Below are 13,202 nucleotides of genomic sequence, written 5' to 3'. Positions count from 1 at the left end.
GATGGAGGTGATGAGATTGGTATGTGATATTAAGGCAAATTAATGTCACTCAGCTTTTGTCACAAATCTGCAGGGAGCAGCTGCAGCTCAGGGGGAGATCTCATAGAACAGACTCAGAGGAGAGTGACCTCAGGGGGAGATCTCATAGAACAGACTCAGAGGAGAGTGACCTCTGAGATACATCCTTGGGACAGCAGCCTCTGATGCAAGGGTCTCCAAGGTTTTCAACATTACCTTGTTGACTCTTCTATGCAGAGAAACAAGATGAAATGCTTTCTTAAGAATCATGCAGATCTTTGTATTACAAGAGGTGTCAGTGAGGGCTCCAAAAGCTTAATGGCTGACTTAAATAACTCAAATCCATCTGATTTGTGATTGCTGTGATTGGGCTTATGAATTAACGCATAGCTGGTTTCTCCTTCAATGCACATTCCTTCAATAGAGATTCCTGTAGGCTCTTCACAGAAGCCTCTGAGATGAGTGGATGAGGGCGTGGCCGAGATTTGGTCCTCCAGGTCCAGCATCTCACCATGAATCAGCTTTGAGTACAAATGGACAACACCCAAGATGTGTATTGTGCTATGCTGTACTTTACTGTGCTGTACTGTAATGTAAAGTACAGCACAGTAAAGTCCTTGTTGATAATTACTGTACTTTAGAAAGCCATAGAATATTATGTATAATTACATAAACAACGGCGCCGCAGAAGGGGCAGATGGAGCGGTCTTCTGGTCAGGCGCCGTAGACGGGCACATCGCCCACTGCTCCCGAGTATACTACGAGCCAACGTCCAATCTCTTGACAACAAGGTAGACGAAATCAGAGAAAGGGTTGCTTTCCAAAGAGACATCAGAGATTGTAACATTCTCTGTTTCACGGAAACATGGCTCACTTGGGATTCGTTATCAGAGTCGGTACAGACACCTGGTTTCTTCACACATCGCGCCAACAGAAACAAACATCTCTGTGGTAAGAAGAAGGGCGGGGGTGTATGCCTTATGATTAACGAGTCATGGTGTGACCATAACAGCATACAGGAACTCAAGTCCTTTTGTTCACCTGACCTAGAATTCCTTACAATCAAATGCCGACCGCATTATCTACCAAGAGAACTCTCTTCGATTATAATCACGGTCGTGTACATCCCCCCCCCCCCCCCCCAAGCAGACACCTCGACGGCCCTGAAAGGACTTCATTGGACTCTATGTAAACTGGAAACCACATATCCTGAAGCTGCATTTATTGTAGCTGTGGATTTTAACAATGCTAATCTGAAAACAAGGCTCCCTAAAATGTATCAGCATATCGAATGAGCAACCCGGGCTGGGAAAATTCTGGATAATTGTTACTCTAACTTCTGCGACGCATACAAAGCCCTCCCTCGCCCTCCTTTGGGGCAAATCTGACCACGACTCCATTTTGTTGCTCCCAGCCTATAGACAGAAACTAAAACAGGAAAGCTCCTGTGCTCAGGTCTGTTCAACGCTGGTCCGACCAATCTGATTCCACGCTTCAAGATTGGTTTGATCACGTGGACTGGGATATGTTCCGGATAGCATCGAACAACAACATTGATGTATACACTGATTCGGTGAGCGAGTTTATTAGCAAGTGTATCGGTCATGTTGTACCAACAGCGACTATTAAAACCTTCCCCAACCAAAAACCATGGATTGATGGCAGCATTTGCGCAAAACTGAAAGCGTGAACCGCTGCTTTTAATCAGGGCAAGACGACCGGAAACATGACCGAATACAAACAGTGTAGCTATTCCCTCCACAAGGCAATCAAACAAGCTAAGCGTCAGTATAGAGACAAAGTGGAGTCGCAATTCAACGGCTCAGACACAAGAGGAATGTGGCAGGGTCTACAGTCAATCACGGACTACAAAAAGAAAATCAGTCCCATTGCGGACCAGGATATCTTGCTCCCATACAAACTAAACAACTTCGCTCGCTTTGAGGACAATACAGTGCCACCGACACGGCCCGCTACCAAAACCTGTGGACTCTCCTTCACCGCAGCCAAAGTGAGTAAAACATTTAAACGTGTTAACCCTCGCAAGGCTGCCGGCTGAGACGGAATCCCTAGCCGCGTCCTCAGAGCATGCGCAGACCAGCTGGCTGGTGTGTTTACGGACATATTCAATCAATCCTTATCCCAGTCTGCTGTTCCCACATGCTTCAAGAGGGCCACCATTGTTCCTGTTCCCAAGACAGCTAAGGTAACTGAGCTAAACGACTAACACTCACTTCCGTCATCATGAAGTGCTTTGAGAGTCTAGTCAAGAATCCTATCACCTCCACCCTACCTGACACCCTAAACCCACTCCAATTTGCTTACCGCCCCAATAGGTCCACAGACGACGCAATCACACTGCCCTAACTTATCTGGAGGAGGAATACTGTAAGAATACTGTAAGAATGCTGTTCATCGACTACAGAATTGAACACCATAGTGCCCTCCAAACTCATCATTAAGCTCGAGACCCTGGGTCTCGACCCCGCCCTGTGCAACTGGGTCCAGGACTTTCTGATGGGTCGCCCCCAGGTGGTGAGTGTAGAAATCAACATCTCCACCCCGCTGATCCTCAACACTGGGTGCGTGGGGTGCGTTCTCAGCCCTCTCCTGTACTGTCTGTTCACCCATGACTGCGTGGCCATGCACACCTCCAACTCAATCATCAAGTTTGCAGACGACACTACAGTGGTAGGCTTGATTACCAACAACGACGAGACAGCCTACAGTGAGGAGGTGAGGGCCCACGGAATGTGGTGTCAGGAAAACAACCTCACACTCAAGGTCAACAAAACAGAGGAGATGATCGAGTATTTCAGGAAACAGTAGAGGGAGCACCCCCCTATCCACATCGAGACGGGACAGTAGTGGAGAAGGTGGAAAGTTTTAAGTTCCTCGGTGTACTCATCACGGACAAACTGAAATGGTCCACCCACACAGACGGCGTGGTGAAGAAGGCGCAACAGTGCCTCTTCAACCTCAGGAGGCTGAAGAAATTTGTCTTGTGACCAAAAACACTCACAAACTTTTACAGATGCACAATCGAGAGCATCCTGTCGGGCTGTATCCCCTCCTGGTATGGCAACTGCTCCGCCCACAAACGCAAGACTCTCCAGAGGGTAGTGAGCTCTTCACTACACATCACCGGGGGCAAACTACCTGCCCTCCAAGACACCTTCACCACCCGATGTCACAGGAAGGCCAAAAAGATCATCAAGGATAACAACCACCCGAGCTACTGCCTGTTCACCCCGCTATCATCCAGAAGGCGAGGTCAGTACAGGTGCATCAAAGCAGGGACCAAGAGACTGAAAAACAGCTTCTATCTCAAGGCCATCAGACTGTTAACACTAACATTGAGTGGCTGCTGCCAACATACTGACTCAAATCTCTAGCCACTTAAACATAAAAAATTGGATGTAATACTTGTATCACTAGTCACTTTAAACAATGGCCCTTTATATAATGTTTATTTACCCTACATTACTCATCTCATATGTATATACTGTACTCTATACCATCTACTGCATCCTGCCTATGCCGTTCGGCCATCGCTCATCCTATATTTATATGTAAATATTCTTATTCATTCCTTTACACTTGTGTGTGTAAGAAAGTTGTTGTGAAATTGTTAGATTACTTGTTAGATATTACTGCATGGTCGGAACTAGAAGCACAGGCATTTTGCTACACTCCCATTAACATCTGCTAACCATGTGTATGTGACCAATAAAATGTGATTTGATTTTGTAGTTAAAAAGCCTAACCCTTCATGTTTCTCTTCTAACAGACAACTGCCCTGGTATATCTAATTTGTTAGAGTGCTAACAAGCATTGGAGTCAGGGCTGAAAAGCAGCCAGTGGTTCTGTCACTCATTGCAAGTTTAATAACGTCATCAGAAGGAGTTAAGAGAGATGGTAACTGGTAAGAGAAGTGATAAATCATGAACAAGCATGCTGTGAACCCTCAGCGTATGCTGCCCCTTATCCAGGCAAGGTTACTATGGTGTTACTTAGGAGACGTAATTGAATGAATACATTCCTGGAGGGCCAGCTGTCCTAAAGATGACAGTGAGAAGGGATCTTAGGGTTGGGGATGCGCCTCATTTCAATAAGTTATCTCCTCTACCCCTGCCCTTGTTCTTTCCCTTTTGTCAATCTCAGATGTTCAGCTCAATATGAGAGTTTTCAGAAACTCTGCCACTGAGAGAAAAATAAAAAAGTCTGAAAAGTCTGTAAGCATGTATTTATTTACTGAAATATGCCAAATTCAAGTGAGCCCTGGCCAAGAAAGCAGCATACATATATTTACACATGAAACACAACACAACATAAAACATAACTATGGATGGAAGTTAAAACAGTGCAAAGTGCATAAAACAACCTCAAAGAGCAGGTTTAAAAACGTGCAATCTATGGTCAACAGCCCTCCAATTTCAAATCATCAATCAGAATAGAATGATGTAGTTTTAATTCCTTCTGCAAATTGTTCCAAGATGACTGAGCAGCAAATCTAAAAGCATTCTGACCAAACTCTGTTTTTGTGTTGGGAACATGATATAAAATACAGTTCTGTGGTCTCAGACAAAAGTGTCTACCTGAAGCGGAGTAGGGGGTTGCTTTCTTGATCTTGAGAATATCCTTTGTTTTGTTTTCTCTGCCATTTAAAGGCCCAGTGCAGTCAAAAACTAGATTTTTATGTGGTTTTAAATACTGTATTTTTCCACACTGTAAGGTTGGAAGAATACTGTGAAATTGTGAAAATGACAATAATTCCTTTTTCCGAGTACAGTAAGAGCTGTTTGAAAAGACTGCCTGAAATGTCAGCCTGTTTTGGTGGGATGGAGTTTTGGCCTTCCCAGGTACGTCACCAGGCGGTAAATTAGTTAATAGGCCAACAAGAAAGATAGTTCAAAACCGCTACCAATAACTAGTTTTCATTTCCCCCCTACACACTCCCCATCCTAGCGAAATTATTGCTATGTTGGTTTATTTGTGACTATTTTAATTGAAAACAATCACAGTAAGGTGCATAATTGTAACCCAGAAATGATTTAATATTGATATATATTTTTTTAAATGTCTGCACCGAACCTTTAAGTCCGATTTGCGCTGAAAGAGGTTATGTTGGACAACAACAGCTCCTGTCATTTGAGAAATGCCTCAACTAGTGTGGGAGAAGTGCTATTTTGGTGTCATCTGCATATAGATATTTGGAGAGCATGGTAAAAGAAAGACATGGGTTGGCATCATACGCTGTTTAAAAAGCTCATATTTAATGCAACAGATCAAATCTCTAGGCTTATGAGTTAATGTCAGGTCAAGTTCAAGTTATCTAAATAAAGCACAGCTGTCAGGGTTGTTCAGTCCATTATCAGACTCATAGACACACTTTTTTTCTGATGGTCAACAATAAACAAACGATGGTTGGAATTGACCCTTCGTTAAGTCCCGCACCTGAATTTTGGGCAACCAATCACAATGCTCCAATGAGAGCAGCTGCGGTCAGTCCCTCAGACAAGCTCACTGAAAGCCAGTGAGAGCTATGGCAAAAACGGAGAGTTTTAAAACAATGTAATGGCTAAATAACTGAACTGTGATTACTGAAATGCAGAGCCTGTTGGAGTATTTTTCGAATCCGCAATTCGACTTTTGTTGCATTGTTTACTAGCTCAATTGGTTAGCTAGCTCTCAGTCTCATTGACCACCAAACATTGCTAATGCTAGCTAGCTCGCCACTTAATGTGACTTGTTTTCTCAAAATGTATGTTAGCTAGCTAAGTTAACCATGTTATGAATGCAACTTCCATCTGCTGTTGACATCAGGATATGATTTGAGAGCACTCGTTAGCTCCAAAAGGGGTTATAGCTTTGACTGCTTGCTGACAGTGAATGCAGAGCCATGCAGTGACTAGCTAACCTACAAATGTATTTGACCAGGTTCTTGCGAAGTAATTGTAATGACAATCCACCACAACATATCCACGAGTTTCCTGATTAGCAAGGGGTAGTCTGTTTAAGTTAACTGTGTATTAGAAAAGCAGTTTAAAATGATTGTGAAGGGATTTTGCCAAACAGTGTTTGAATTGGGAAAATTATTTTATTAAAAAAATATATATTTCACCTTTATTTAACCAGGTATGCTAGTTGAGAACAAGTTGTCATTTGCAACTGCGACCTGGCCAAGATGAAGCAAAGCAGTTCGACACATACAACAACACAGTTACACATGGAATAAACAAACAATAATACAGTAGACAAGTCTATATACAGCATGTGCAAGTGATGTAGGATAAGGGAGGTAAGGCAGTAAATAGGCCATGCTGGCGAAGTAATTACATTATAGCAATTAAACACTTCTTCTTTGGTATCATGGTGTTTGTGCATGTCGCCACCTACTGTGATGTAGTGTGTGTTTAATACAAAATGCTCCTGCACCATACCAACGGGCTGGGCGGATGGCACACCACCCCTCAACACACACTGTAATTCTTCTGAAGTCAAATCTCGTATACCCTTATATTTCTCTGCAGCTGCCACCACAGCATCTATTTTCTGGGATTTACATTCCATTGATGCGGTACAGTTGATAACCATTGCTATGAATGCTAAGAAGACAACATTACTGAAGCATAAATCAGCCTTTCCCTCTGTGCTGGCACAGATCTACTACTCACTGGGATCCTCTCAGGATCCCTCACCCTTGACCAATCCTTTACTTTCTTCACTGCCTCAGCATACAACGCCTTCTGCACTACTCTGACCACTCCAACCTGCCTCTCTCGCATCGGACACTTCCGATCACCAACAACATGGTCACCCCTATAGTTGACACGCACACCTTTATCCACTGAAACTACATAATCCTCTGTCCCATGCATCTCCTGCACACTTCCCACATCGTGGAATTTCTCTCCTACACGCAGCTGCTACATGACCAGAAATGTTGCACCTGATTCTGCACAAAAGCTCTAACAGGATGATATATCCTAACATGACTTTGTCAGGCAAAGACTATGACTCAAAAGGACTGATAGTGACTCATCTGTTTCACCACGCTCAACACCGGGTCTGTGTCGCACCAAATCGCGGGAATCACAAACACCAGGAATTTTCAACTTCAATTGCTCCATCTCCACACTTAACGCTACACAAGAAATCACTCTTTTCAATGGTGCTCTGTTCCTGAGGGCAAAGCAAGAAACAGATCTTCACCCAAGTTGCATGACATGGAGCACCTGTTCTCTCTGGTCAGAAGAAAGGTTACCTTCACTGATTTGCCTTTCTCACCCACCCTGAAACCACAAATGGATCTCCCTAAAGGCAAGTGTGCACTTTCTCCGAAAAACATCACTCCTAAGAGACCAGATTCTTCTTTACCATGTCCAACGATGCCAGGCTCTGGTTACAAGCTCTTTACCACACCTTCCACCTCACTTAACTCGACCTCATTCGCTTCCATTTCCCCTCAAGAACTCGGTCTGGCGCTCAGCTCACTTTGTTTGCACTTGACACCAATCTTCTTTGACACCCCATCCCCATTTTTATCGCAATCTTCCTCAGATTCAAATCCAACCTATATTTTCCTGTCTTTTCAACCTCCTCTTCCTCTTTTTCCACCTCCATTCCTCCTAATAAATCCACGTCTCTGTGCCCCTGTCCCTATATTCCAGTTTTTTCCCCCATGATTCCCTGAATGGGGAATTGGGATTCCTTGAAAATGTTGTTTGAGGTTGCAACAGTAACCAAGGGGGGCAGAATTTAGCGAAAGGTCAATTGTTTTTTAGGATCTTAATAAAACATGAAACAGCCTGAATAGTGGGCGAGTTCAAACACACCTCTAGGTCAATGTGATTAATATAAGCATGTAAAGACTAAAGACAGATTTAGTTTACTGTGTGACCCGGTTCAATAGCCAGTGGGGTGTAGTATTACTTACTACCTTCTAGTGTCAATACTGTGAAAATACGGGGGAGGTCACTTTCAAATTTTTTGATGAGTCAGTAGAGCCACATTACTATACCTGCTAGATTTGTCTATGGCCCTGTTCAATATTTCACGAGAGTCCCGTGCATTTGGTGGTAGTGCAGTACTTGTCTGTTGTTTAAGTAACCTGCCATGCAATCCCAATACTGTATCTAATACTGCGCAGTTGCAGCGCAGTTGGGATGTTCGTGAACAAATGCACTGACAGTAGTCGGAATTACCGTTCTTCTAGCATCATGACATTATGCTGGCAGCAGGATCGAGGATATTTATTTCTCAAAATAAGAGTTCCCCTGCAAAGACATGCTAAACTTTGGGAATATCGATTTTTTTGGGGGGTGCAGTACAACTGTTTTTCACAGCATTGCAACCACATTTGAAGAAATAAATAGATATTTTGACGCTTTTTATTAATTTGTATTAATTATACAGCATCGGAAATACTCAGTAGGTTCGCTACTAACCAAATATGGTTAGTTTTTGAGGGGGACTGAGTAGCACGCATTTTCGCCGACCCCTCCATTTTTTCTACTCAGTAGGGTCTCTACTAACCAAATATGCTGTTTTGGAGGGGGGCTTTGTCGTAAATATCTAGCAGCACTTCGTTCTCCACCGTTCCATAGACCCCAATGCAATACACTGAGACAGGAATAAAAGTTTTCTCTCTACAAGCCAATATGTATCCCATGTACAGTATGTTAGTGTATTGCATTGGGGCTATACAAGTGGTGGAATACGAAGTGCTGCTGGATATGTACGATACAGTTAGAGACCCTACTGAGTATTTCCTACCCCACTTTAGCTGACACAGTTAGAAAAGTTGTCTTTCTACAGCCCAAAATACGTGTCAACGTAGTATTTTTTTTATTATATTGGTCTTAAAAAATGTTTTTAAAACCAGATGTTGTATTTGTTTTCATGAATTGCTTATTGTATGTTCTTGTTCGCACAATAAAAGTGGCCATTGATTCGATTCCATATCTATTGAATGAAATAGTTGTTGACAGTAGTTATTCACCTTGCAATGTTTTGAACTGCGGGCTTTTATTTTGAAAGTTTTCTCATACAAACGTGACGTTATCATGTGTGCTGCTGGCAGAATACTAGTGCAGTCGGACATGTAACAACTCTACCGGCGTTTTAGAAAAACTGTAACCTAACTGTATCAATTGACATTGAAACAATGTACAGTATCTAGTACAAGAGGACAACAGCCAAAGAATATCCTGGCAACCTTCACTCCATTCTAGTAGGTAGAATAAAGAAGCGTTCTGGCAGCGGTCAAAAATGTTAGAAGGTTAGCTAGCTTTCTCAAGTGGACTAAAAGTAGAAGTTTGATCAATAACACCATGACAACCGGAATGGAGAACTGCGACAAACCACTGTTTACATTTGGAATAATCGCAGACATTCAATACGCCGACATAGATGATGGTTTCAATTTCAAACGCTCAAGGAAACGATACTACAGGAACAGTCTTCGCCTATTGCACAATGCACAGAAAAGGTGGAGCGCGGATACTGTCAAACCCCGGTTCATCCTTCAGCTCGGTGACATTATCGATGGCTTCAACAAGAGGCACGACGCATCAGAGCGAGCCCTGGAAACGGTGATGAAAGAGTTTGACTCCTCTCCGGTTGAAGTCCACCACGTTTGGGGAAACCATGAGTTTTATAACTTTAGCAGAGACACCCTAATGCGGTCGGTTCTCAATAGTACTACAGATTCTGAAGCAGGAGGGGGGCATCTCAGCAGCTGTGAAATCTATGCTTATCATTTCAGTCCAGCCCCCAAATACCGATTTGTCGTTTTGGATGCCTATGATGTGAGCCTACTAGGGAGAGAGGAGTCCAGTCTGAAATACCAGCAGGCTATTGCTATTTTAAACGCCCACAATGACAATGAAGATCTGAACCATCCCCCAGGTAGGTCTACTGTTAGTCAGGAGGTCTGGACCTTTAGCCTATAGCACAGGTAGTGCACTTGCCCTGTTAACTGCAGGGTAGCTAGTTTTAAACACTGTCCCCCCACAAGTGCTACACTAACCTCATCACATCACTTATGAGCAGAATAGCCTACCACTAGTAGCTACTAATTTATTGACACTGCACAATTCCATGTAGCTTGACTGTGGAGAACCTAATGCCACAGTAGGCCCTGAGAATAAGAGGTGTTTTATGTGAATTGAAGGGTTTGACATTTGTTTAATAATGTCTTTCTCCATATGTTTTAGCACCTGTGGGGATGGAGCAAAGGTTTGTGAAGTTCAATGGAGGATTCAGTCAAGATCAGCTGGACTGGCTGGAAGGAGTTTTGTCGTTGGCAGACAACAAACTGGAGAGGGTCACCATTGTCAGTAAGTCAGGTCATGAGGCCTACATAACAAATGTCATAGCAGTCATCATGACATTTGAAATCCCAAAAGACTCAAAAGACTAAATAATGTTGACTGTTTTCTTGTACAGGCCATCTCCCTATCCACCCCAGCTCTACAGATCCTATCTGCCTAGCCTGGAACTACGATGCGCTGCTCTCCATACTCCAGGCCCATAAGAGTGTAGTCTGCTTCATGGCAGGACATGACCATGATGGAGGCTATCACAGAGATGACTCCGGAGTGCACTACCTCACACTGGAGGGGGTGATAGAGACCCCCCCGGACAGTGATGCCTTTGGTACAGTCTCTGTGTATGAGGACAGAATGTTTTTAAAGGGATATGGAAGGATGTCTGATAGAATACTGATGTATCCATGATAATGCCAAAGATTCTACGGCTGTACGGAATCTGGGGAGGGACAATTCCTTGGGTCCTCATATACAGAGTATACAAAACATTAAGGACACCTGCTCTTTCCATGACATAGACTGACCAGGTGAATCCAGGTAAAAGCTATGATCCCTTATTGATGTCACTTGTTAATTTCACTTCGGTCAGTGTAGATGAAGGGGAGGAGACAGGTTCAATAAGGATTTTTAAGCCGTAAGACAATTGAGACATGGATTGTGTATGTGTGCCATTCAGAGGGTGAATGGGGAAGACAAAATATGTAAGTGCCTTTGAACGGGGTATGGAAGTAGGTACCAGGTGCACTGGTTTGTGTCAAGAACTGCAACGCTGCTGCGTTTTTCACGCTCAACCGTTTCCCGTGTGTATCAAGAATGGTCCACTATCAAAAAGACATTCAACCAACTTGACACAACTGTGGGAAGCATTAGTGTCACCATGGGCCAGCATCCCTGTGGAACGCTTTCGACACCTTGTAGAGTCCATGCCCTGACGAATTGAGGCTGTTCTGAGGGGAGGGGAGGGGGGGGGGGGGGGTGTTACAAATCAATATTAGGAATGTGTTCCTAATGTTTGGTACACTCAGTGTGTGTATATACATATTTCATTTTCTGAGTTAAAATGGGCCAGTGGTTAAAATAACTCTTTATACCAATATTGATTTAAGTGGAAGACAACAGGTACTGATAAAACATGTTGCACATTCCATATGGCCTGAGATTGGGTGCCAAAGAGTGGGAGAATGTCTCTTCATAACACATAAACACACTTTCTCTCATAATATGTTACCTCAATAAGTTGATATTGTAGCTCTAAATTATGTTATTGTGGTGATAGACCTATTGATAATTACCTATGAAAAATGAATGCTATGACAAGAGTAAATGGATTAATCTGTGTATTGCGCTGTAAGGGGTTCATTATTTTACCTTCAATAAATGTAATTTGATTTCTAAATGTTCCTGTAATAGTCATGCAAATTAAGTTTGTCATTACTAAATATATGCCATTTGACGCATTTATCCAAAGCACATGACTGCCATGGGGCTAAGAGTATAAGAAGCACCAGAAGACATTCAACCAACTTGACACAACGGTGGGAAGCATTGGAGTCACCATGGGCCAGCATCCCTGTGGAACCAGCATCCCTGTGGAAGGCAACAGGAGACTCACGGCTGGAGGAGGCTCACGGCAGATCACACTTTAAGAAATGTATTTTTCTTCATTCTACTACTTAAACCCTTTTATACATTTCCTTTTTTATTGTAACATATTCAGGGGGTAGCCCTGACTGGGGCTTGAACCCAGATCTAGCAAGTGTCAAGCCAACACCTTATTCCAAACCTATTGATGAGGTCATTTGGTTTTGGATTAAAGGGAAAATCCACTCAAACTATCTTTAGATTTTTTAAATTTATTATTCCACTGTTGATACAGTCCCAAAATGTTCTGCATGTCAGAAGTCTCAAGATATTGGACTTTCAAGAAGCAAACTGACTGGTTGCATCACTATGGCAACTGCTCGGCCTCCGACCACAAGGCACTACAGAGGGTTGTGCGTACGGCCCAGTACATCACTGGGGCCAAGCTTCCTGTCATCCAGGGCCTCTATACCAGGTGGTGTCAGAGGAAGGCCCTAAAAATTGTCAAAGACTCCAGCCACCCTAGTCATAGACTGTTCTCTCTGCTACCTCACGGCAAGCGGTACCGGAGCGCAAAGTCTAGGTCCAAAAGACATAAACAGCTTCTACCCCCAAGCCATAAGACTCCTGAAAAGCTAATCAAATGGCTACCCAGACTATTTGCCTCGCCCCCCCCCCCCCCCCCCCCCCCCCCCCAAAAAGCTTGACTGCTGACATGTAAAACATTTGGGACTGTATTAGCCTCGGTCAAGGCTACCTTCTGAATGTGTTACAATAATAAAGGATTTAAAAAAATAATAATTTAAATACAAAAATACAGTTTTAGAGTGGATTTTCCCTTTAAGGTTGCTAGATTACCATTCCTTCAGGAGAGCATGTCCCCATGCTTCTCTACATATCAAGTTCCTCACGTATGCACATATACATCCCACTTCTCACACCAATGTAGTGAATCTGGAGTATAGCCCTAGACTGGGACATGTGACTGTCAATCCAACACATTAACCATTACACCAAGAGGTCCAAACCTCTTGACAAGGTTGCTAGATGTTGTGTTAAGGTTGCTACACTATATTTGATCTTTCTACTGACCTGTCATACCTCACACCAGCTTCAGACAAACACCCATAGGAAACTGCGTTGAACAAGGACAATATTCTGCTGGCCCTGGGCCAACCTTACAATGCCTCCATAACCCCCATTCAATAAATTATTATGTTCATAGCCTTCCCTGTAGCCATATCAACTGGATTACTCAACTCAAAAATA

The 13,202-nt window shown here is 43.2% G+C and overlaps 1 protein-coding gene across 1 annotated transcript; it reads left to right on the top strand.

The window, feature by feature from the left end:
• The first annotated feature begins 9,255 nt into the window (after window positions 1-9,255).
• Window positions 9,256-11,752, top strand: LOC139375623 (ADP-ribose/CDP-alcohol diphosphatase, manganese-dependent). Its single transcript, XM_071117416.1, has 3 exons — window positions 9,256-9,930; window positions 10,239-10,361; window positions 10,471-11,752. Exons 1-3 carry the CDS (start codon window positions 9,354-9,356, stop codon window positions 10,758-10,760), a joined length of 990 nt encoding a protein of 329 aa, XP_070973517.1. The 5' UTR covers window positions 9,256-9,353; the 3' UTR covers window positions 10,761-11,752.
• Window positions 11,753-13,202: the final 1,450 nt, after the last annotated feature.

This window comes from Oncorhynchus clarkii, chromosome 20 (assembly GCF_045791955.1).
Source record: "Oncorhynchus clarkii lewisi isolate Uvic-CL-2024 chromosome 20, UVic_Ocla_1.0, whole genome shotgun sequence".
Taxonomy (NCBI): domain Eukaryota; kingdom Metazoa; phylum Chordata; class Actinopteri; order Salmoniformes; family Salmonidae; genus Oncorhynchus; species Oncorhynchus clarkii.
This window is presented reverse-complemented; position numbering and strand designations above follow the sequence as displayed.

Excerpts from the sequence above, each read along its gene's own strand:
- LOC139375623 (XM_071117416.1), top strand. The coding sequence starts at position 9,354 with ATGACAACCGGAATGGAGAACTGCGACAAACCACTGTTTACATTTGGA. Across the intron at positions 9,931-10,238 it reads AGATCTGAACCATCCCCCAG|CACCTGTGGGGATGGAGCAA; the intron begins GTAGGTCTACTG and ends CATATGTTTTAG. Across the intron at positions 10,362-10,470 it reads GGAGAGGGTCACCATTGTCA|GCCATCTCCCTATCCACCCC; the intron begins GTAAGTCAGGTC and ends TTTCTTGTACAG.